The 24,689-nt window shown below is 47.5% G+C and overlaps 1 protein-coding gene across 2 annotated transcripts in view; it reads right to left on the bottom strand.

Moving 5' to 3' along the window:
• HYDIN (HYDIN axonemal central pair apparatus protein) overlaps positions 1-24,689 on the bottom strand; it is a 478,199-nt gene that overhangs the window by 230,202 nt on the left and 223,308 nt on the right. For both annotated transcript variants that reach the window (XM_063945857.1, XM_063945858.1), the window contains 3 exons: positions 9,723-9,896; positions 1,103-1,323; positions 867-1,001 (listed from right to left, as the gene is read on the bottom strand). In XM_063945857.1, coding sequence (XP_063801927.1) covers positions 867-1,001; positions 1,103-1,323; positions 9,723-9,896 — 530 coding nt within the window. The remainder of the gene's footprint in view (positions 1-866; positions 1,002-1,102; positions 1,324-9,722; positions 9,897-24,689) is intronic.

Below are 24,689 nucleotides of genomic sequence, written 5' to 3'. Positions count from 1 at the left end.
AGCAGCTGTCACTCAGGAGACACTATGTATACCTGGAGCCGGTCACTCATAGCAGCTGTCACTCAGGAGACACTATGTATTCCTGGAGGCCGTCACTCACAGAAGCTGTCACTCAGGAGACACTATGTATACCTGGAGCCGGTCACTCAGGAGACACTATGTATACCTGGAGCCAGTCACTCACAGCAGCTGTCACTCAGGAGACACTATGTATACCTGGAGCCAGTCACTCACAGCAGCTGTCACTCAGGAGACACTATGTATACCTGGAGCCGGTCACTCACAGCAGCTGTCACTCAGGAGACACTATGTATACCTGGAGCCAGTCACTCACAGCAGCTGTCACTCAGGAGACACTATGTATACCTGGAGCCGGTTACTCACAGCAGCTGTCACTCAGGAGACACTATGTATACCTGGAGCCGGTCACTCACAGCAGCTGTCACTCAGGAGACACTATGTATACCTGGAGCCGGTTACTCACAGAAGCTGTCACTCAGGAGACACTATGTATACCTGGAGCCGGTCACTCACAGCAGCTGTCACTCAGGAGACACTATGTATACCTGGAGCCAGTCACTCACAGCAGCTGTCACTCAGGAGACACTATGTATACCTGGAGCCAGTCACTCACAGCAGCTGTCACTCAGGAGACACTATGTATACCTGGAGCCGGTCACTCACAGCAGCTGTCACTCAGGAGACACTATGTATACCTGGAGCCAGTCACTCACAGCAGCTGTCACTCAGGAGACACTATGTATACCTGGAGCCGGTTACTCACAGCAGCTGTCACTCAGGAGACACTCTGTATACCTGGAGCCGGTCACTCACAGCAGCTGTCACTCAGGAGACACTATGTATACCTGGAGCCGGTCACTGAGAATTTCCAGTAGGAGGTCTTCTGGAAGCACGCAGCTCATCAGTCCGAGCTCGCCACCCACACTTGCGCTAACACTTAGACGCTGCTGTGCTGGTCCTGGAAGAGGGGAGCTCCCAGTCTGCAGTAAAATAGAGATCATAAATTGTGTAGCAAAGATAAAATAAGAATGATTGATAGAGTGAGGCCCTGGGTGGTATGGGAGTCTGGATTCCTCATTACCTGTGACGTTGCTGGGTCAGGCAGGTGCTGCTTACTGCCCGTTATTTGGTGACTGTCCGTCTTGCCCTTCCCAGCAAGCAGACTGCTCCTATTCACACGGGATATGATTGACTGTGGAGCGACCTTGGCCTCTGATCCCTGTCCGCCATCTGCTGTGTGCTTTGCGAGAGCTTCCACACTAAGTCCAGACTGACCGCTCACTGCGTCCGCTGCCTGGCCGGCTGCAGGAGACCATCCAATATGTTACTCCATGTATCTCATTATCACAGGTCAATAGGGGCATTCTAGGTACTCCTACACCAGTTACTGCTAAACCCCAATTACACCAGCTACTGACTACACCATAATACACACCCCATATACACCTCCGGGACACACACATCACATATACACCTCCGGGGCACACACATTACATATACACCTGCGGGGCACACACATTACATATACACCTCCGGGGCACACACATTATATATATACCCCCGGGGCACACACATACATCACATATACACCTCCGGGGTGCACACATTACATATACACCTCCGGGGCACACACATTACATATACACCTCCGGGACACACACATTACATATACACCTCCGGGACACACACATTACATATACACCTCCGGGGCACACACATTACATATACACCTCCGGGGCACACACATTATATATATACCCCCGGGGCACACACATACATCACATATACACCTCCGGGGTGCACACATCACAACAAACGATTGATGACCTAGCTAGGCTTGAGAAATGGTCAAGAACGTGGCAACTACAGTTTAATGCTAAAAAAATAAGAATTTACTTACCGATAATTCTATTTCTCGGAGTCCGTAGTGGATGCTGGGGTTCCTGAAAGGACCATGGGGAATAGCGGCTCCGCAGGAGACAGGGCACAAAAAGTAAAGCTTTCCGATCAGGTGGTGTGCACTGGCTCCTCCCCCTATGACCCTCCTCCAGACTCCAGTTAGGTACTGTGCCCGGACGAGCGTACACAATAAGGGAGGAATTTTGAATCCCGGGTAAGACTCATACCAGCCACACCAATCACACTGTACAACCTGTGATCTGAACCCAGTTAACAGTATGATAACAGCGGAGCCTCTGAAAAGATGGCTCACAACAACAATAACCCGATTTAGTTAGCAATAACTATGTACAAGTATTGCAGATAATCCGCACTTGGGATGGGCGCCCAGCATCCACTACGGACTCCGAGAAATAGAATTATCGGTAAGTAAATTCTTATTTTCTCTATCGTCCTTGTGGATGCTGGGGTTCCTGAAAGGACCATGGGGATTATACCAAAGCTCCCAAACGGGCGGGAGAGTGCGGATGACTCTGCAGCCCCGAATGAGAGAACTCCAGGTCCTCTTTTGCCAGGGTATCAAATTTGTAGAATTTTACAAACGTGTTCTCCCCCGACCACGTAGCTGCTCGGCAAAGTTGTAATGCCGAGACCCCTCGGGCAGCCGCCCAAGATGAGCCCACCTTCCTTGTGGAATGGGCCTTAACAGATTTAGACTGTGGCAGGCCTGCCACAGAATGTGCAAGTTGAATTGTGCTACCAATCCCACGAGCAATCGACTGCTTAGAAGCAGAAGCACCCAGCATTGTTGGGTGCATACAGGATAAACAGCAAGTCAGATTTCCTGACTCCAGCCAACCTGGAAACTATATTTTCAGGGTCCTGATAACATCCAGCAACTTGGAGTCCTCCAAGTCCCTAGTAGCCGCAGGTACCACAATAAGCTGGTTCAGGTGAAACGCTGACACCACCTTAAGGAGAAACTGGGGACGAGTCCGCAGCTTTGCTCTGTCCGAATGGACAATCAGATATGGCTTTGTGAGATAAAGCCGCCAATTCTGACACTCGCCTGGCCGAGGCCAGGACCAACAGCATGGTCATTTTCCATGTGAGATATATCAAATCCACAGATTTGAGTTGTTTAAACCAATGTGATTTTTTAGGAATCCCAAAACTACGTTGAGATCGCCCAGTGCCACTGGAGACATCAAAGGGGCTGTATATGCAGTACTCCCTTAACAACTTCTGGACTTCAGGAACTGAAGCCAATTTCTTTCTGGAAGAAAATCAACAGGCCGAAATTTGAACCTTAATGGACCCAATTTGAGACCCATAGACACTCCTGTTTGCAGGAAATGTAGAAATTAACCTAGTTGAAATTCTTCCGTGGAGCCTTCCTGGACTCACACCCTGGCACATATTTTCACCTAAGTGGTGATAATGTTGTGCGGTCACCTCCTTCCTGGCTCTGACCAGGGTAGGGATGACCTCTTCCGGAATGCCTCTTTCCCTTAGGATCCGGCGTTCACCCGCCTTGGCGTCAACGCAGCTGCGGTAAGTCCCGGAACAGACACGGTTCTTGCCGAATCAAGACCCTTCTTAGTATCTCTTGAAGTTCCGGGAACCAAGTCCTTCTTGGCCAAACCGGAGCCACGAGTATAGTTCTTACTCCTCTCCTTCCTATCATTTTCAATACATTGGGTATGAAAAGCAGAGGATGGAACACATACACCGACTGGTACACCGACGGTGTTACCAGAGCGTCCCAGCTATTGCCTGAGTGTCTCTTGACCTGGCGCTTCAGGTGGGACGCCATCATAACCACCTTTGGTCTTTCCCAACGGTTTACAATCATGTGGAAACTTCCAGATTAAGTTTCCACTTTTCCGGGTGGAATTCATTTATGCTGAGGAAATCTTCCCAGTTGCCCACTCCCGGAATGAACACTGCTGACAGTGTTATCACATGATTTTCCGCCCAGCGAAGAATCCTTGCTGTCATTGCCCTCCTGCTTCTTGTGTCGCCCCGTCTGATAACGTGGGCGACCGCCATGATGATGTCCTACTGGATCAGCACCGGTTGACTTTGAAGCAGGAGTCTTCCTAGGCTCAGAGCATTGTAAATTGCCCTTAGCTCCAGTATATTCATGTGGAGAGAATTCTCCAGACTTGACCACACTTCCTTGGAAATTTTTTCCCTGTGTGACTACTCCCCAGCCTCTCAGGCTGGTATCCGTGGTCCCCAGAACACAGTCCTGAATGCTGAGTGTGCTGCCCTCTAAAAGATGAGCACTCTGCAGCCCCCACAGAAGAGACACCCTTGTCCTTGGAGACAGGATTATCCGCTGATGCATCTGAAAATGCGATCCGGACCATTCGTCCAGCAAATCCCCTGAGATCTGCCGAATGGAATCGCTTCGTAAGAAGCCACCATTTTTCCCAGGACTCCTGTGCATTGATGCACTGATACTTGGCCTGGTTTTAGGAGGTTTCTGACTAGGTCGAATAACTCCTTGGCTTTTTCCTCCCGGAGGAACACCTTTTTCTGGACTATGCCCAGAATCATTCCTAGGAACAGCAGACGTATCGTCGGAAAACAGCTGCGATTCTTGGAATATTTAGAATCCAGTCGTGCTGTCGTAGAACTACTTTAGATAGTGCTCTTCCGACCTCCAACTGTTCTCTGGAACTTGCCCTTTTCAGGATATCGTCCAAGTAAGGGATAATTTAGATGCCTTTTTTCTTTGAAGAAACATCTTTTCGGCCATTACCTTGGTAAAAGGCCCGGGGTGCCGTGGATAATTCAAACGGCATCGTCTGAAACTGATATTGACAGTTCTGTACCACGAACCAGAGGTACCCTTGTTGAGAAGGGCAAATTTGGACATGGAGGTAATCCTTGATGTCCAAGGACACCATATAGTCCCCTTTTTTTCGGTTCGCTATCACTGCTCTGAGTGACTCCATCTCGATTTGAACCTTTTATGTAAGTGTTCAAAGATTTCAGTTTAGACTATGTCTCACCAAGCCGTCTGGCGTCAGTACCACAATATAGTGTGGAAAAATAATACCCTTTTCCTTGTTGTAGGAGGGGTACTTTGATTATCACCTGCTGGATATACAGCTTGTGAATTGTTTCCAATGCTGCCTCCCTGTCGGAGGGAGCCGTTGGTAAAGCAGACTTCAGAAACCTGCGAGGAGAAGATGTCTCGACTCTCCAATCTGTACCCCTGGGATAATACTTGTACTATCTAGGGGTCAACCTGTGAGTGATCCCACTGCGCGCTGAGACTCTTGAGACTACCCCCCCACCTTGAGTCCGCTTGCATGGCCCCAGCGTCATGCTGAGGACTTGGCAGACGCGGTGGAGGGCTTCTTTTCCTGGGAAGGGGCTGCCTGCTGCAGTCTACTTCCCTTACCTCTATGTCTGGGCAGATATGACTGGCCTTTTGCCTGCATGCCCTCATGGGAAAGGAAGGATTGAGGCTGAAAAGACGGTGTCTTTTTCAGCTGAGATGTAACTTGGGGTAAAAAGGTTGGATTTCCCAGCTGTTGCCGTGGTCCCCAGGTCCGATGGACCGACCCCAACTAACTCCTTCCCTTTATACGGCAATACTTCCATGTGCCGTATGGGATCTGTATCACCTGACCACTGTCGTGTCCATGACATCTTCTGGGTGATATGGACAACGTACTTATCTTGATGCCAGAGAGCAAATATCCCTCTGTGCATCTCACGTACATATATATAGAATGCATCCTATTAAATGCTCTATATGAATAAAATATTTTCAGTCAGGGAATCCGACCAAGCCAACCCAGCACTGCATCTCCAGGCTGATGGCGATCGCTGGTCGCAGTATAACCACCGTATGTGTGTATATACTTTTTAGGATATCTTTCCAGCTTCCTATCAGCTGGCTCCTTGAGGGCGGCCGTATCTGGAGACGGTAACGCCACTTGATAAGCGTGTGAGCGCCTTATCACCCTAAGGGGTGTTTCCCAACGCGCCCTAATTTCTGGCGGGAAAGGGTATAACGCCAATATTTGCTATCGGGGTAACCCCACGCATCATCACACACTTCATTTTATTTTATCTGATTCAGGAAAAACTACAGGTAGTTTTTTCACTCCCACATAATACCCTTTTTTGTGGTACTTGTAGTATCAGAAATATGCAACACCTCCTTCATTGCCCTTAACGTGTGGCCCTAATGAGAAATACGTTTGTTTATTCACCGTCGACACTGGATTCAGTGTCCGTGTCTGTGTCTGTGTCGACCGACTGAGGTAAATGGGCGTTTTTAACGCCCCTGACGGTGTTTCTGAGACGCCTGGACCGGTACTAATAGTTTGTCGGCCGTCTCACGTCGTCAACCGACCTTGCAGCGTGTTGACATTCTCACGTAATTCCCTAAATAAGCCATCCATTCCGGTGTCGACTCCCTAGAGAGTGACATCACCATTACAGGCAATTTCTCCGCCTCCTCACCAACATCGTCCTCATACATGTCGACACACACGTACCGACACACAGCACACACACCGGGAATGCTCTGACAGAGGACAGGACCCACACTAGCCCTTTGGGGAGACAGAGGGAGAGTTTGCCAGCACACACCAAAACGCTATAATTATATAGGGACAACCTTATATAAGTGTTTTCCCTTATAGCATCTTTATATATATCTCAATATCGCCAAAATCAGTGCCCCCCCTCTCTGTTTTAACCCTGTTTCTGTAGTGCAGTGCAGGGGAGAGCCTGGGAGCCTTCTCTCCAGGCTTTCTGTGAGAGAAAATGGCGCTGTGTGCTGAGGAGATAGGCCCCGCCCCTTTTTCGGCGGGCTCGTCTCCCGCTATTTAGTGAATCTTGGCAGGGGTTAAATATCTCCATATAGCCTCTGGGGGCTATATGTGAGGTATTTTTCGCCAAAAAATGTTTTCATTTGCCTCCCAGGGCGCCCCCCTCCCAGCGCCCTGCACCCTCAGTGACTGCCGTGTGAAGTGTGCTGAGAGGAAAATGGCGCACAGCTGCAGTGCTGTGCGCTACCTTTAGAAGACTGCAGGAGTCTTCAGCCGCCGATTCTGGACCTCTTCTTACTTCAGCATCTGCAAGGGGGCCGGCGGCGCGGCTCCGGTGACCATCCAGGCTGTACCTGTGATCGTCCCTCTGGAGCTGATGTCCAGTAGCCAAGAAGCCAATCCATCCTGCACGCAGGTGAGTTCACTCCTTCTCCCCTAAGTCCCTCGTTGCAGTGATCCTGTTGCCAGCAGGACTCACTGTAAAATAAAAAACCTAAGCTAAACTTTCTCTAAGCAGCTCTTTAGGAGAGCCACCTAGATTGCACCCTTCTCGGCCGGGCACAAAAATCTAACTGGAGTCTGGAGGAGGGTCATAGGGGGAGGAGCCAGTGCACACCACCTGATCGGAAAGCTTTACTTTTTGTGCCCTGTCTCCTGCGGAGCCGCTATTCCCCATGGTCCTTTCGGGAACCCCAGCATCCACAAGGACGATAGAGAAATGCAAAATCATGAACTTGGGTCTCAAAAACCCAAAGGCTAAATATAGTATCAAGGGTACTATAATGGAAACTACTGAGGAGGAAAGAGATTTAGGAGTCACTATTTCAAGTGACTTGAAGGCAGGAAAGCAATGCAACAAAGCAATGAGAAAGGCAAGTCAGATGCTTGGTTGCATAGGGAGAGGAATCAGTAGCAGGAAAAAAGAAGTGATAATGCCACTGTATAGGCCATTGGTGCGGCCCCATCTGGAATACTGTGTCCAGTTCTGGAGACCATATCTCCAGAAGGATATAAATACATTAGAGACTGTACAAAGAAGGGCAACTAAAATGGTGCATGGCCTACATCACAAAACATACCCGGAAAGGCTAAAAGATCTTAACATGTATAGTTTGGAGGAGAGAAGGGAAAGGGGAGACATGATAGAAACTTTCAAATATATCAAGGGTCTTAACAAAGTTCAGGAGGGAAACATTCTTCAAAGGAAGAGAAGTATTAGAACTCGAGGACATACACTGAGACTGGAGGGGGGGAGGTTCAGGGGAAATTTAAGGAAAAATTACTTCACAGAAAGGGTAGTGGATAAGTGGAATAGTCTCCCATCAGAGGTGGTAGAGGCTAAGACTGTAGAGCAATTTAAACATGCTTGGGATAGGCATATGAATATCCTTACAAAGAATTAAGGTTCAAAAAGGGTTGAGATTACCTAAAGGATAAAAAAAAAGGGGCAGACTAGATGGGCCAAGTGGTTCTTATCTGCCGTCAAATTCTATGTTTCTATGTTTCTAATATATACACCTCCGAGGCACACACATCCCATATACACCTCCGGGACACACACATCATATATACACCTCCGGGGCACACACACCCCATATACATCTCCGGGGCACACACATCCCATATACACCTCCGGCCATACTCATCACATATACACCTCTGGGATACACGCATCCCATATACACCTCCGGGACACACGCATCCCATATACACCCCCGGGGCACACGCATCCCATATACACCCCCGGGGCACACACATCCCATATACACCCCTGGGGCACACACATCACATATACACCCCCGGGGCGCACACACACATCACATATACACCTCCGGGGCACACACATCACATATACACCTCCGGGACACACACATCACATATACACCTCCGGGACACACACATCCCATATACACCTCCGGGACACACATAACCCATATACACCTCCGGGACACACATATCCCATATACACCCCCGGGGCACACACATCCCATATAAACACCCAGGGCACACACATCCCATATATACCTCAGGGGCACACATATCCCAAATACACCTCCTGTACACACACATCCCATATACACCTCCGGGACACACACATCCCATATACACCTCCGGGGCACACACATCCCCATATACACCTCCTGGGCACAGACATCACATATACACCTCCGGTACACACACATCACAAATACACCTCCGGTACACACACACACACACACACACACACACACACATCACATATACACCTCCGGTACACACACCTCACATATACACAACTCCGGTACACACACATCACATATACACCTTCAGTACACACACACACATCACATATACACCTTCAGTACACACACACACATCACATATACACCTTCAGTACACACACACACATCACATATACACCTTCAGTACACACACACATCACATATACACCTCCGGAACACACACATCCCATATACACCTCCGGGGCACACATATCCCATATACACCTCCTGTACACACACATCCCATATACACCTCCGGGGGACACACATCCCATATACACCTCCGGGGCACACACACTCCCATATACACCTCCTGGGCACAGACATCACATATACACCTCCGGTACACACACATCACGAATACACCTCCGGTACACACACACATCACATATACACCTCCGGTACACACACATCACATATACACCTCCTGGGCACACACACCCCCAAATACACCTCCGGGGCAGACACACCCCCTTATACACCTCCGGGGCACAGACATCACATATATACAACTCCGGTACACACACATCACATATACACCTTCAGTACACACACACATCACATATACACCTCCGGAACACACACATCCCATATACACCTCCGGGACACACACATTACATATACACCTCCGGTACACACACATTACATATACACCTCCGGGGCACAGACATCCCATATAAACCTCCGGTACACACACATCACATATATGTACCGGAGATACAGCTCTGAGAGTACTCACCGGCCTCCTCAGACTCCCGAAGCGCCTGATCCAGTGCAGCCTTGGCACACAGTTGTCTTGCCCTCAGACCTGTGTGGCTGTTCCCATCAGATATCGCTTCTAGTACCACCGAATCAATTGAAAGGCAGGCAACATTATAGTGCTGGGCCAAAAGCACTGCCATGGAGGACTTGCCTAAAGCACAGAATGAAGGGAGAGGTTACACCAGCCGTCCTGATCATCAGCTGAATAAGCTGTGCATAGCAATATGAGATTTCCACACTTACATTACATATGCTCCAGTGCGCGTTATACTACATAATTGGGCACTGTCACACAACGGGGTCTTAGTCTCACATACCTCTCCGACGCTCACATATTGTGGTTGACTGTAGCATTCCTAATATCCTGACTGTTTTTATTTCCTGGACTACATGGGTGCAGCCATGCTCGATGTAGTCAGGTGACTGATCCATCCAGTCTGATTCTGAATGCTGCGCTCACATGACCTCTGCATCCAATGACAGCCAGGAATGTCCTATTTAAACCTGTTGTGGACTGCAGAGCATTGCCAGAACAACTTACTTTCTTTTTCATCCACTAGCGGTTACTGGAGTACTCTTGGGATACGGACGGGGCGTTAGCAGGGACATGCACATTTAAATATTTAGATTAGTAACCCTCCACCCCCTCCATACTTCCAAGGTACCCCAGTGTTTTCCTGTGCCTCAGTTGGGAAGACACACGTGGAGGATTCTCCACAGTTTTTCTACTAATTTTGAGATTTTAAATTTTTTCACACAATCCCTTCCCAGCTTATCAAGAAGCTTGGGTCCGGGATTGTTGGTGCTGCTGACTGCAGCAGTTGGCTTGTCAGTGCTCATGAGAGGAGCCCCAAAATAGACCAGTATCAGCCTTTGCTGATTTCAGCCTCAGGCTGCAGAAGGAGCTGGACAGAGATTGGGAGAGAAGCCCCGTCATAGCCTCCTCTACTATCAGGTAATGAGCGGCCAGGCAACTCACACTGCCGCTGCTCACTTGTTTTCTGTTACTGGGGAAGGGGAGAGACGGGGCGGTCAGCTCACGCTGCCGCCCGCCATGCAAGGGGACTTTATTAAAACATGTTCCTTCTGTGTTCCCCAGCACAGCAGCCGCTGGGCGCCTGCCGCCGCTCCCTGCCTACCTCCCGCAGCCCAGCCGCGGACTGCCCAGCAGCCGCCGCCGCTTCCCGCCTTCCTCCCGCAGTTAGCTTCCCCAACCACCAAAGGCTCCCTGCCGCGGCTCTGTCCTCACTCGGACCGCGAACAGCTCTCACTGCTGCCTCGGTCCGCCAGCAAGAGCTGCGATGCTGCAGGGGGGAGATCGCAGGAAGGGAGCAGAGATTATGACCACATCAGCGCCTCGGATTACAGAGGCTCACAGTGCAGGTCTCTGGAAACTGATTTTAGTGTGTCCCACGTGCACTGCACTTCGGGCTTATACACACTTTAGTGACATTTTTACTGAGTCGTGGGACTTGTCTGTCTTTGTCTACTTGTCTGTTTGGGTTTGGTTACATAATGAGTAAAGCTAATGCAAAATAAAAAAAGCAGCTTGGCTGCAAGGTCTGTGAGAGTGTGTTACCTGATGGAACTACCACTTGCACAGTGTGTCTTGCACATACGGGTACAAATACAAACATTTTCCCTGATCCGCCTTGGGTGATGATGGCAGGTGTGATGACTGGCTTACAATCGGAGTTGGCTGCTGTGCGTAAGGAGCGTGAGACGGCTAGATCTGAGGCTAGGCTGATACTGTCTGAGCTGCCAGAGTGGGCTCAGGAGATGTCAAGGACTTTGCAGGGTTTACAGCAGTCCAGGTCCAGTTCAAATCCGAAAAATAGTCATTGGTGGTCTCATAACCTACCGGAGTCAGCTGTGTTGCGTTCTGACGATTCAATGCCAGACCTGTTATCTCAGGAGGAACAAGAAGAAGGTGAATTGGGCCAGGAGTCAGATAGTGAAGTTACTGATAGCCCAACCATTGATAATCTCATCATGGCAGTAAGTCAGGTTTTGAATTTTACAGAGACTGAAGAACCTCTTTCAAATGATGAGATTTTATTTGCAAAAAAAAAACAGAGCACCTGTGTGTTTTCCGTATTCAGATTCTATTAATAAGCAGTTAACGGAAGCATGGATGAATCCGAATAAACGGTTTTCTATGCCTAGATGGTTTCTGTCTAACTATCCGTTCCCAGAGTCTATGGACTACGAAATGGTAAACTCCACCGGCGGTGGATTCCTCAGTGTCAAAACTTTCAAAGAAGTTAACCATTCCAGTCCCAGCTGCTACCACGCTTAAAGACCCATCAGAGCGGAAGCTGGAAACTATGCTAAAGTCAATGTATACAGCAGTAGGGGTGTTGCTTTGGCCTGCTTTAGTTGGAGTTTGGGTTAACAAGACTGTAGTTACATGGCCAAAACAGCTCAAGATGGGCCTGCAACAAGATCTTCCCTTGAATCAGCTTATCCTTCTTGCTGATCATATTTGTGAATCCGCAGAGTTTTTAGGTACGGCTTCTATGGATATCGGCCAGGTTAGTTCTCGATTTTCAGCTACACTAGCTGCGGCCCGACGGGCGCTTTGGCTACATTCTTAGCAGGCGGAGGCAGAGTCAAAACAAGGAATAGAAACGTTGCCTTACACTGGCGATATGTTGTTTGGTTCTGAATTAGACAAATGGATTTTGCAGGCCACTGGGGGAAAGTCTGTTTTCCTACCATTGCCCACATCAGTTCCAAAACGGAAATAAGCTGGACCAGCGTTTAATTCCTTTAGAACTCAGTCCTTTCGAGGCCGTGTTTAAGAAACAACCGTACAGAGTAGAAGTGGTAGAGGACGTGGTTTCCAACAAACCAATAACTGTCGTCAGGACACCAAGTCCGCTCACAAGCCAGTGGCATGACGGGCCATCTTGCATCTTCAATTGTGGGAGCACGCCTTCATATGTTTCACTTGGCGTGGTTTCAGACATCCACATATGGGTGGATCCGCAATTTAGTGGTCAAAGGTTACAAAATAGAGTTCGATTGTCTACTACCGATGTGGTTTTTCACGACAGGCCTACCTGTGTCGGAAGACAAGAAGGCGGTTCTGCAGACCGCGATTCAGTCTCTCGTAGATTCCGCAGTTTTGATTCCAGTTCACCAACAGGGTCAAGGTTATTATTCCAATCTTTTTGTAGTACCAAAGCCGGACGGCTCTGTCAGACTGATATTGAACCTGAATGGGCTCAATCAGTACGTCGCTTGCTACAGATTCAAAATGGAATCCCTGCGGTCGGTGATTGCAGGTTTAGAACCACAGGAATTCATGATTTGGCTGCATCTCAAGGATGCGTACTTACACATTCCAATTTGGCCACCGCATCAGGTGTACTTAAGGTTTGCGGTACAACAAACCATTATCAATTTCAGGCACTACCGTTTGGCCTCTCATCAGCGCCTCGGGTATACACAAAGGTGATGTCTGTGATGATAGCTCATCTCAGAACCCTGGGAGTGATAATAATTCCGTACTTAGACAACCTTCTCATCAAGGATCAGTCTCAACAAATACTCCTTCAACATGCCTTACTAATGTACAATGTACTAGTTCAGCATGGTTGGATTGTCAACTTCAAGAAATCAAGCCTGATTCAGTCTCAAAGACTTCAATTCCTAGGAATGATTCTCGATACGGTGGATCAACAAATGTACCTGCCAGAACAGAAAGCACAAAGTATTCGTCATCTGGTACAGTTAGTGCTCAAACTATGGACAGTCTCGGTGCATTTGACTGTTAGGCAAGATGGTGGCGTCTTTCAAAGCACTGCAGTTCGGAAGATTTCACTCACGTCCTTTTCAACTGGATCTTCTCGCTCAGTGGTCAGGCTCGCATCTACAAATACATCAGTTGGTGCGGTTGTCTCCAAGGGCCAGAGTATCACTACTCTGGTGGCTCCACATACACAATCTCACCGCAGGAAAAAGGTTCGGTGTCTGGAATTGGCTAATTCTGACGACGGAAGCAAATCTCAGAGGTTGGGGAGCAGTGGTCTTAAATTGTCAGCTTCAGGGTCTATGGTCAGACCGAGAAAGATTACTGTCAATAAATGTCCTGGAGCTCAGGGCAATTTACAACGCACTGCGACAGGCAGTGCACATGCTCCAGTATCAGACTGTCCAGGTTCAGTCAGACAACGCGACGGCAGTCGCATACATCAACAAACAAGGAGGAACTCGAAGTCACATGGCCATACGAGAAGATGTTCGAATCCTGAATTGGGCCGAGCATCACCAAGTGATATTGTCGGCAGTGTTCTTACCAGGAGTGGACAACTGGGAGGCAGCTTATCTCAATCGTCAAGATTTTCATCCAGGAGAATGTGCATTACATCCAGAAGTGTTCCAGATGTTGGTCCAGCGGTGGGGTTACCCACAGGTTGACCTGATGGCATCTCACCAAAACTATCAAACATCTATTTCCACCCTAAAACGGATCAAAAGAGAGTCCACGACAGTCATACTAGTAGCGCCTCATTGGCCTCGAAGAGCGTGGTTCTTGGATCTCCGCGGTCTACTCGCAGACAATCCTTGGCCGCTCCCGCTTCGTCCAGACCTTCTACCATAGGGTCCGTTCCTTTACCACGATTTAGTGCGGCTGCGTTTGACGGGGTGGCTGTTGAAACCGCTCTCTTAAGACGAGAGGCCATTCCACAGTCTGTTATACCAACCATGTTACATGCTAGGAAGCCAATTACAGCAGCTCATTATCACAGAATTTGGTGAGCTGAATAAGCAACCTACTGGCGAAACAGCTGTCTGTACCAGCAGTGGCGTCAGACCTGTGCATAGTCTGACCTACACCCAGCTCATTTGGTACAATAGGATCTCTCCGTCGTATTTCTCTCCAAAAGTAGAACAGATTCAGATATTTACTTTGAAGCAGTGGATTAATATGCTATAAGACAAGCCACTATCTGTTGATTATACACCCTGGAAAGAAATATTACACCACAGGCGCTTGTTCCTCTCTCTTATTTACAGATTATATAGGGTGGTGTGAGGCTCGGAAGTTTGCGACATCTTCTTTCAAATTAGCCCGTCTTTTGCTATTTTTACAAACGAGATTAGATGGAGGACTACGCTAAAGGTGCAGGTCTCTGTCTTGTCGATTTTCTTTCAAAGGCGTTTGGCACTTTTGTCAACAGTTCACACATTCCTGCAAGGTGTCCTCAGAGTACAACCTCCGTTTATACCACCTACAGCTCCATGGGACTTGAATCTGGTTTTAGATTTTTTACAGTCTTCAATTTTTTAACCCTTACAACAAGTGGATGTTAAGTTTCTAACTTGGAAAACAGTTTTTCTACTAGCCTTAGCTTCAAGCAAGGCATGTTTCAGAATTGGGTGCCTTGTCATGCAAGCCACCATATCTGGTGTTTCATGATGATAGAGCGGAACTTCGGACGAATCCCGCATTCCTACCAAAGGTGGTATCTTCTTTTCAGATTAATCAACCAATCAATCGTAGTTCCAGTGTTATAAGAAGCTGCAAGAACTCCAGCTACTTTGGATGTGTTACGCGTGCTTCGCGTTTATGTAGCCCGAACAGCAACAGTATGTAAAACGGATACATTGTTTGTTCTCTATGATGCAGGCAAGATGGGTTGGCCAGCTTCCAAGCAGACCTTGGCCAGATGGATTAAGCAGCCCATTCGTTAGACTTTCCTTCATGCTAGGCTACAACCGCCTACATCAGTTTTAACTTATTCCACACGTTCTGTGGGAACTTCATGGGCAGCAAATTGCGGAGCTTCTACGACGCAACTTTGCCATGCGGCTACATGGTCATCAGTGTACACGTTTGTGCGCTTTTATAAGTTTGATAAGTTTTGCGGCATCAGCATCTAGCTTTGGCCGTCTAGTGTTACAGGTGCCAAACAGCTCTCCCACCCAAGGGGGAAACTTTGGTACGTTCCAAGAGTACTCCAGTGACCCCTAGTGGATGAAAAAGAAAATGGGATTTTGGTACTTACCTTTAAATACAATCCTTTTCTTTGAATCCACAGGGGGCACTGGACGCCCACCCAGAGCAGTTTCACCTGGCTTGTGGTAAGTTCAGCAGATCTAATGGTAACACATTCTCACCGACTTGTTCAAAAGTTAAGGTGATTGTTATCTATTGTTGTGTCAACTTTCTAGTTGTCCGTTATGTTATAATGTTATATGTAACTCTCCATTGTTCATCCTCTCTTTCGCTCCTATTCGGCTTAGTAAAAAACACTGAGGTACCTTGAGAGTATGGAGGGGGTGGAGGGTTACTAATTTAAATATGTAAATGGGGTGGTCTTCTGTATGCCAGCGGTCGGCCTCCCGGCGCTCAGTATACCGGCGCCGGGAGCCCGACAGCCGGCATACCGACACTTATTTTCCCTCGTGGGGGTCCACGACCCCCATAGAGGGAGAATAAAATAGTGTGGCGCGCGTAACGCGCCACCGTGCCCGTATCGTGGCGAGCGCAGCGAGCCCGCAAGGGACTCATTTGCGCTCGCCACACTGTCGGTAAGCCGGCGGTCGGGCTCCCGGCGCCGGTATGCTGGTCGCCGGGAGCCCGACCGCCGGCCAGCCGTAGTGAACCCTGTAAATGTGCCTATCCCTGCTAACGCCCCGTCCATATCTCAAGAGTACTCCAGTGCCCGCTGTGGATTCAAAGAAAATAATTTATCTGGTAAGTACCAAAATCCCATTTTCCAGCAGAGGTTCACCTTGGCTTAAGGTCCTGCTGTAAGTGTTCATTCTGTGAATCCAGATCCATCACTCCTGTTATTTTCTCTACATGCTGGACCTGGGTTCCTGCTACATCAAGTTCACCTGCTCCATTTGCAAATGTCAGTTCTCCTGTTAATCCCTCATTTGTCAGCATTACTGCTCTTCTCTATAAGTGCTGGATCTGGTTCCTACTGCATCAGTCCAACTGCTGTACACTAGTGCTCAGTCTCCTGCTGTATCAGTCCACCTGCTGCACACTAGTGCTCAGTCTCCTGCTGTATCAGTCCACCTGCTGCACACTAGTGCTCAGTCTCCTGCTGTATCAGTCCACCTGCTGCACACTAGTGCTCAGTCTCCTGCTGTATCAGTCCACCTGCTGCACACTAGTGCTCAGTCTCCTGCTGTATCAGTCCACCTGCTGCACACTAGTGCTCAGTCTCCTGCTGTATCAGTCCACCTGCTGCACACTAGTGCTCAGTCTCCTGTTGCATCAGTCCACCTGCTGTACGCTAGTGCTCAGTCTCCTGCCGAATCAGTCCACCTGCTGTACGCTAGTGCTCAGTCTCCTGCTGCATCAGTCCATCTGCTGCACACTAGTGCTCAGTCTCCTGCCGAATCAGTCCACCTGCTGTACGCTAGTGCTCAGTCTCCTGCTGCATCAGTCCACCTGCTGTACACTGGTGCTCAGTCTCCTGTTGCATCAGTCCACCTGCTGTACGCTAGTGCTCAGTCTCCTACTGCATCAGTCCACCTGCTGTATGCTCGTGTCAAAGTCAGAAAAATATCTCTATGCACACTACCATATTTGCACCTCACACAGGTCCGTGCTGCGCATGCGTGCGCTCTCCCGTACGTGCGCATACTCACAGTCGCGGGCACCCGCAGGCGCACGGTATGCGTATTTACGGTAGAGTTTATGTGATCGTAGCGTGCGACTCAATCGTTACATATTTTCACTATATAATGTATTTTGTAGATCATGGTCCCTTTGATAGATTCTGAAAGTTTAGTTAACCTAGCATGTTCCTGAACAGAGAGATCCCTCTTTGTATTATACGAAGGGTATAACAGGGGTCATACAGTGGTGTTTGGTACCCATCGGAAGAGTATTTAAATAGCAATATTCCGGTGTTGGTTTGGAGCGGATTAATCGCTCGTGCGAATAGTTATGGACATAAGAAGTTTATGTCCATTTACTATTATTTGTTCTTATTTAGTCATGCGGCGGGAAACTCAGTGTCCCACCCACCTGAACAGTTGGAAGCAGTCACAGCCCACCTGTATGAATCAACCTATGACCTTTTGTTATAATGCGAAGCCGAATTCCTGTGTCCAATGAACAATGAGATTGTAGGGACCATTGAATTGTATTGTGTGTGGGGCATAAATAGGCAGGCCGACCATATCCAGTTCACTCTCTTCAACGGTTCTCATTGCTGATAATCGGGAGCTGGATATCGAGGCGCATGCGATCATTTCCCCTTGTGCGTAAGTGTTTCTCCGCAACTATATTGATCTTCTTGTTATTGTGGGCCAATTTCTCTCTCTCTCTCTCTCTCCCTTCTCCTCTTTCTCTCTTATTTTCCTTTAAATAGTAATTGTATTATATTTCCTGTGTAGTTATCTGGTTAGGTAGTCTATGTTATATTGTAGTGTATGATTTGTATTTGTATTAATTCTTTTGCAAGTATATCATTCATAATATATATATATTAGGCGTTGGACCCTAAGCACGGTATCTGTGTAATTCTTATAGTGTTTAGTATTCTCAGAGCGTCGGTGACGCTCAAACAGCTTTTAAGTTAATAAGGTTACACTAGGTTGCATCTACACCCTATCTCTACACTAAGGTTTACAGCATATTTCATTGTTTATGATTTTGATATAAAGGTTTAACATTGTGAGCGTCAGCGCCGCTGGTGATCTCCTCGTGGTCCCGAGCGTCCGCTACGCTATAGCGAATCATTACGTTAGTCAGCAGCCAATAGCGTGCCTGCCAGTGATCTCTTGGCCGTGAGCGAACGTAACGCTTGAGCGTCTCGACTACGGCTAAGCGATTGTTACGCAACGTGCGTACCCTTACGGTACTTCATACGTAGATAGCGTACAGTGTTCTTAGACCGTAGCTTTATCAATTGCGGGCTCGTCCTGTCCTTCACACATCTGCACTAGGTAATTTCAGCAGACATTATCCAGCAGCAAAGGGCGGGAGATCATATTCCTCGTAGTGCTGTTTGGATAAGCGTCTGCTTCTCTTAGTAAAGGGTGCTGAAGGAATCCAGGAACCGGAGGTAAGAACAACACGCTAGTCTCTTTTAAAACTGTTTATTTTTCTGTCTTGCGTACACACGCACGCACACATATATATCTGCATTTCTTTTTTTCATTTGTGTATTTTCGTATATCACTCTCCTGTTTGCCAGTTTTATAGTTGATAAACGTGCTAAGAGAGATTTGCCGCTATTTCATAGTTTAAGAGTAAAGGTAATATAGTTAAAATATAGACAAACACAGCTGTGCCTGAGAGACAAGGCGAAGTCAGTGTGGTGCGTGGTAGATGATAAAGGATCATCTACATTGATAAACGTATAAATTGTGTTACGGTGGATCTTTGCTTTGCGTACACGTGTCTCTAACAAAGGACTGAGATTTGTGTACGCAATCCAAGGGCCGACGCACGCAGCGTATATTACGCAACGGAGCGTACGGGTACGCCCACGTAACTCAAATCACGTGTTAATTTTTTTTTTTTCAACGCGATAAATAGCGCAACGCGGTAAATAACGCAAGGCGATAAATCGCGCAAATCTATTTTAAAATTCGAAATTTAAATTAATAGATCCTTCTCCTAATTTGTAACACATCTGGTCTAAAGAAAAATTTCTGCGCAGAAATAGAAATAGAAACAAAAGTGTATATGTGGTGAGTGAGTGTTTGTTTTTACAATTTTTGAGGTTGAACCACAAGAAAAGTCGAGTTCTCGTGAGGTACATGCGTGTAAGTGACGTACATGGTGGCTAGGGAGGCATAACTGGTTAAAACATACAATTTGAGCATTAGAGTGTAGCAGACCAGGAGGTCATACTGTAACAGACCAGGAGGTCATAGCAGACCAGCAGGTTCAGGTACAGCAGACAAGGAAGTCCGCTATACAGTCCACAGGCACAACACCAAGAAAGGGTTGGTGCAACACCCATATAGGCCATACAAGCTCTGGCTGAAGGAATTCGCAGCCGCAATTTTCGATTCCACTGGTCGCTCCGTACATAAGATTAGTTGCTTATGTGCTGAACGATTGTACCGCACGTAATTGTGTGCATTAGTAAACCTGACCGGTACTATTTGTGTACGAAGGTCATAAACGCTATTTGTACATTCTAACGTGATTTGTGTAATTTTTTTTATTTTAAGGGAGGTTCGCTGCTCACTCAGGAACTATCCAACAACCAATAGTTACTGGAAAGAGTAAGTGTTCTTCGGATCACCCTCACAGGTTCCAGTAAATAGAGGTTCAGGTCGCAGGGGCCCTAGGTCGAGTACGCCAGCACCATATCGGTGTGATCAGGTCGTATTGGTCGGCGTGGGCGAGTGAGTGGGGTACTCGGTAAACCGCCACCGTCAGCCTATTTTGAACATTTTGGTTTGCGTAAGGGTTGGTTGAATAAAGCAACACCTTCGAACTATGGGGGCCACTTGTTCAGGTAGGGGGCGATCAACCTCGGTTCGGGTTGATTCAGTGAACCGACCAGTCGGGTCGGCAAGATACGTAATGTGTGAGAAATACGGAAGTCACACAGAAGCTTTATGTGATGAATGGGAGAGAATGACGGTACATGACGGGGAGAAATTCCCAAGAGTAGGTAGCTTCAGCACAGAAGTGTTAACGAATTTAAGGAGAAGGATATGTCTCATTAAATCAGCCAAGAGACGAATCAAGCATTATGATTATTTACAGTTGTGGCAACAGGAGGGTGACATACAGAGAGGATTGGCTCAGGCGGCGGGATCTGGCTCGATCAGAAAACTGATAGCCACGGCCCCACCGCCACCATATATATCGGGAGAAAAATTGGTTGCGGAGAATGACGCATTAAGGTGTAACAAACAAACACTTAGCAACTGTGTAAATGTTAAAGATAATGTTAACCAATTAACCAATGCAAGTATTAACCCGTGCAAGTTGTACCCTGTTTTGAACTTTCCTCAGGAGTGTGATCAAGAGGACGAATCGGCAACAATTTCAGCGCTCTCTCTAGCAGCCACCATAGCAGAGACCACTGTAGGCACAGCTCAACCCCCGAGATTAGTAACGAAAGCCCCTAGCGGAGGGATAGGTGAGGTCGTATCAACGGGTAAGTACGGCACCATACACTATGCTGAAACTATTTCACCACAGCCTGTAGAATCTACACAGGATGAGGTTGTTAGAGTTAATCCTGTTAAGGTAATAGTAGTTCCAAATGGGAAAACAGACACTTCAGGAGTCACTCCTGTTAGGAACATTGCCATGTACAGCCCATTTTCCCGAATGGAATTAAGGACCATAGTGTCGGAATTCCCTGACCCTAGAAAAGACTTAGTTGCCAGCCAAAAATACATCAGAGACCTAGGTAACACGTTAGAGCCCAACAACAAAGACTGGCAGATATTGCTGAGAGCATGTTTACCCTCCAATGTCGACGCAGCTCAATTTTTAGCTGATTGTGGATTAGATCAGGATGTACCTCTTACAGATGTGTACAACAAAGACAATGTAAAAAGAATAAGCTTACAGTTAAAAGAGTATTTCCCAGCCGTAGTTAAATGGAACAAAATATTCTCCATCAAACAGAAGGAGTCAGAAACAGCTGCAGAGTATTTTCACAGAGCATTATCAGAAATGGCAAAATACACAGGCATAGAGGACATTAAAACAAACATAAACCATCGAGAAGTAGCAGTATCGGTACTGATGGATGGTTTAAAAGAGTCATTGAAGACTAGGGTACAGACCACACAACCATGTTGGCGAGGTCTGTCTGTGGCTACTTTGAGAGAGGCTGCTATTGATCACGATAGGAACATCACCAGACACAGGGAACAACAAGGTGATAAGTTAATGGCAGTAAGTATACAGGCCCTGACCACAAGGCAGCCTTTGTTTATATCACCAAACCCTGTGGGTAAGTCAAATGTGGTTACTTGTTATTCTTGTCATAAACAGGGACACATGGCACGAGATTGTAGAATGAAGAATTCACGAAACTCATACCAACCCCCTAGACAACGACACGACACACGACATTGGGAGCAAAGTCAGCAGAAACGGAGTTATGAGCCACATACAGGGGAAACAAAAAGATACCCCCCGAACAGAGACTGGAAAGCCTCTGGTAGCTCCCAATTAACTCCATCACAAGTAGTTGCTGCCAGCGGGATTCAGGGAGGTCACCATACCCAATAGGGGTGTGGCCATACCTGTAATCTGCAGCCAGTAAAATTGATTGCAAGCCTTGAAAGCGAACCAGAAATTGCAATCAATGTAGCTGGTAAATCATTAAACTTTCTTGTAGACACAGGGGCGGCCAAATCAGTGATAAATTCGACAGTGGGCATGAGAACCACTGGTAAGACAATTCCAGCCATAGGGGTAACGGGAGTAGTCCAGCACTACCCTGTTAGCAAACCAGCCGAGATTACAGTAGGGCCTTTACATACCAAGCATTCCTTTTTGCTGGCTGCATCGGCACCGACTAATCTCCTGGGAAGAGACTTACTGTGTAAAATGGGGTGCGTCATTTATTGTACTCCTGAAGGTGTATTCTTGGACATACCTGAGAATCAAGCTCAGGAAGTGCGAGACATGTTAGACTCCCCGTCAAAATTAATGTCACATACCATTATGACAAATAGGACTCCCTCCCAAGTAGAAGAAATGACATCTCAGATACCAGAGTCACTTTGGACTAAAGATGGACAGGACACTGGATTAATGGCAAACGTAGCTCCGGTAGTTGTACAAGTAAAAGATGGTAGGATAGCTCCAAAAATCCCACAGTACCCTCTGAAGCCAGAGGTGGAGTTAGGAGTGTATCCCGTAACAGAGCGCTTGCTACAACAGGGCATTCTGGTAAGAACGTCCAGCACTGCCAATAGTCCCATCTTCCCTGTTAAAAAGAGTGGGGGGAGGGGTTACCGGCTAGTGCAGGATCTAAGGGGGATTAACAAAATAGTTGAGAGTCAGTTCCCCGTAGTGCCAAATCCAGCTGTCATCCTAATGCAAATCCCTCCCACTGCGAAATTTTTCACTGTTATTGACCTCTGCTCCGCTTTCTTTTCGGTACCTCTGCACCCTGACAGTCAATATTTGTTTGCATTTACATACAGAGGAGTCCAATACACATGGACTCGATTACCACAAGGATTCATAGATAGCCCAAGTATATTTTCCCAGGCTTTGCATGATTGTTTACAGTCTTTCCAACCAGTGAGTGGATCAGTATTAATACAGTACGTGGATGATCTACTACTGTGTTCTGATTCATTGGAAGCATCCCTGAAGGATACGAAACAGCTCCTGTTTCATCTTTCAGACACAGGACACAAGGTTTCCAAAGACAAGTTGCAATTATGCCAAACTAAGGTAAAATATTTGGGACACTGTTTAACACAAGGACTGAGACACCTGACCGCTGATAGAATTCAAGCAATTAGAGACATGACTCTGCCACAAACCCAGCAACAGATCAGAACATTTTTAGGAATGTGTGGGTATTGCCGTAACTGGATCCCAGGGTTTTCCATCCTAGCGTTACCCTTGCAGGAGATGGTCTCCTCAAACAAACCTGATCGGATTTCGCATACAGACGAGTCTGAGACAGCATTTGAGAGACTTAAACAGTGCCTAACGCAGGCACCAGCATTAGGTATGCCTGACTATGGGAAACCCTTTGAACTATACGGAACAGAAAGTGCTGGTTGCGCGGCAGGCGTACTAACCCAAAAGCACGGTGATGCCAGCAGGCCGGTAGCATATTACAGCGCTCAGCTAGATACGGTAGCGCGATCCCTCCCCACATGCTTGCGAAGCGTTGCTGCGATAGCATTGCTAGTAACGAAAAGCGAAGACGTCGTGCTAGGTCACAACCTCACAATTCATACACCACATGCAGTGTCAGCCTTGTTAAATTCTGCACAAACCAGACACGTCTCATCAGCGCGGTTTACAAGATGGGAATTGGCACTAATGGCCCCCGTAAACATCACCATAAGGAGATGCAGTGCATTAAATCCTGCAACATATCTCCCAGGTGTGCCTGGACAGGCACAAAGGGTGGAGGATGAGAGTGGTGGGGAAGGAGAATTTAACACAAAGGAAGACACTCATGATTGTATGGAATATTTGACCCAAAATTTTACCGCAAGGCCTGACATCAGTGACAACCCACTGGAAGATGTAGAACTTACGTTCTACACGGACGGTAGTTGTCATAGACAGTCAGACTCGGGAGACTTGTGTACTGGATACGCAGTCGTAGATGACCAAGGCACCATAGAAGCGGAACCGCTAGGCCCACCTCTCTCAGTCCAGGTTGCTGAACTGGTCGCCCTAACCAGAGCATGTGAATTGGCTAAGGGCAAATCAGCCAATATCTACACCGACTCTAGATACGCATTCGGGGTAGTCCATGATTTCGGAGCCCTATGGCGCCTCAGAAATTTCATGACGGCAGCTGGTACACCGGTAGCGCATGCAGCTCACATAAAAAGGCTTCTAACAGCGATACAGGAACCCGACAGAGTGGCTGTTATCAAATGTAAAGCACATACATATAGCCAAGACCCAGTATCACTTGGTAACAGCCGAGCAGACGAAGCTGCTAAATTAGCAGCTGCTACCCCCAGACAGAAAGACACCACACAACTGATGGTATTTAATACCATCAACACACAGAAGTTGTGTGAGATGCAAAATTTGTGTTCCACACAGGAAAAGGCAGTCTGGAAGGCAAAGGGATATGGTCAGGAGTCCTCAGGACTCTGGACGGATGGACACGGTAAACCAGTGGCCCCCAAAGCATACCTTCCATGCTTAGCTGAGGCAGCTCACGGGCTGACTCATCTGGGCAAGGAAGGGATGTGCAAGTTGGTAAGAGCATATTGGTGTGCCCCAGGATTTTCTTCTCATGCGAGTAAAAGGGCAATGTCATGCCTT

Source organism: Pseudophryne corroboree, chromosome 11, assembly GCF_028390025.1.
Source record: "Pseudophryne corroboree isolate aPseCor3 chromosome 11, aPseCor3.hap2, whole genome shotgun sequence".
In the NCBI taxonomy this organism is placed as follows: domain Eukaryota; kingdom Metazoa; phylum Chordata; class Amphibia; order Anura; family Myobatrachidae; genus Pseudophryne; species Pseudophryne corroboree.
Note: the sequence above shows the minus strand (reverse complement) of the source record. Positions and strands in the feature narration are given on the sequence as shown.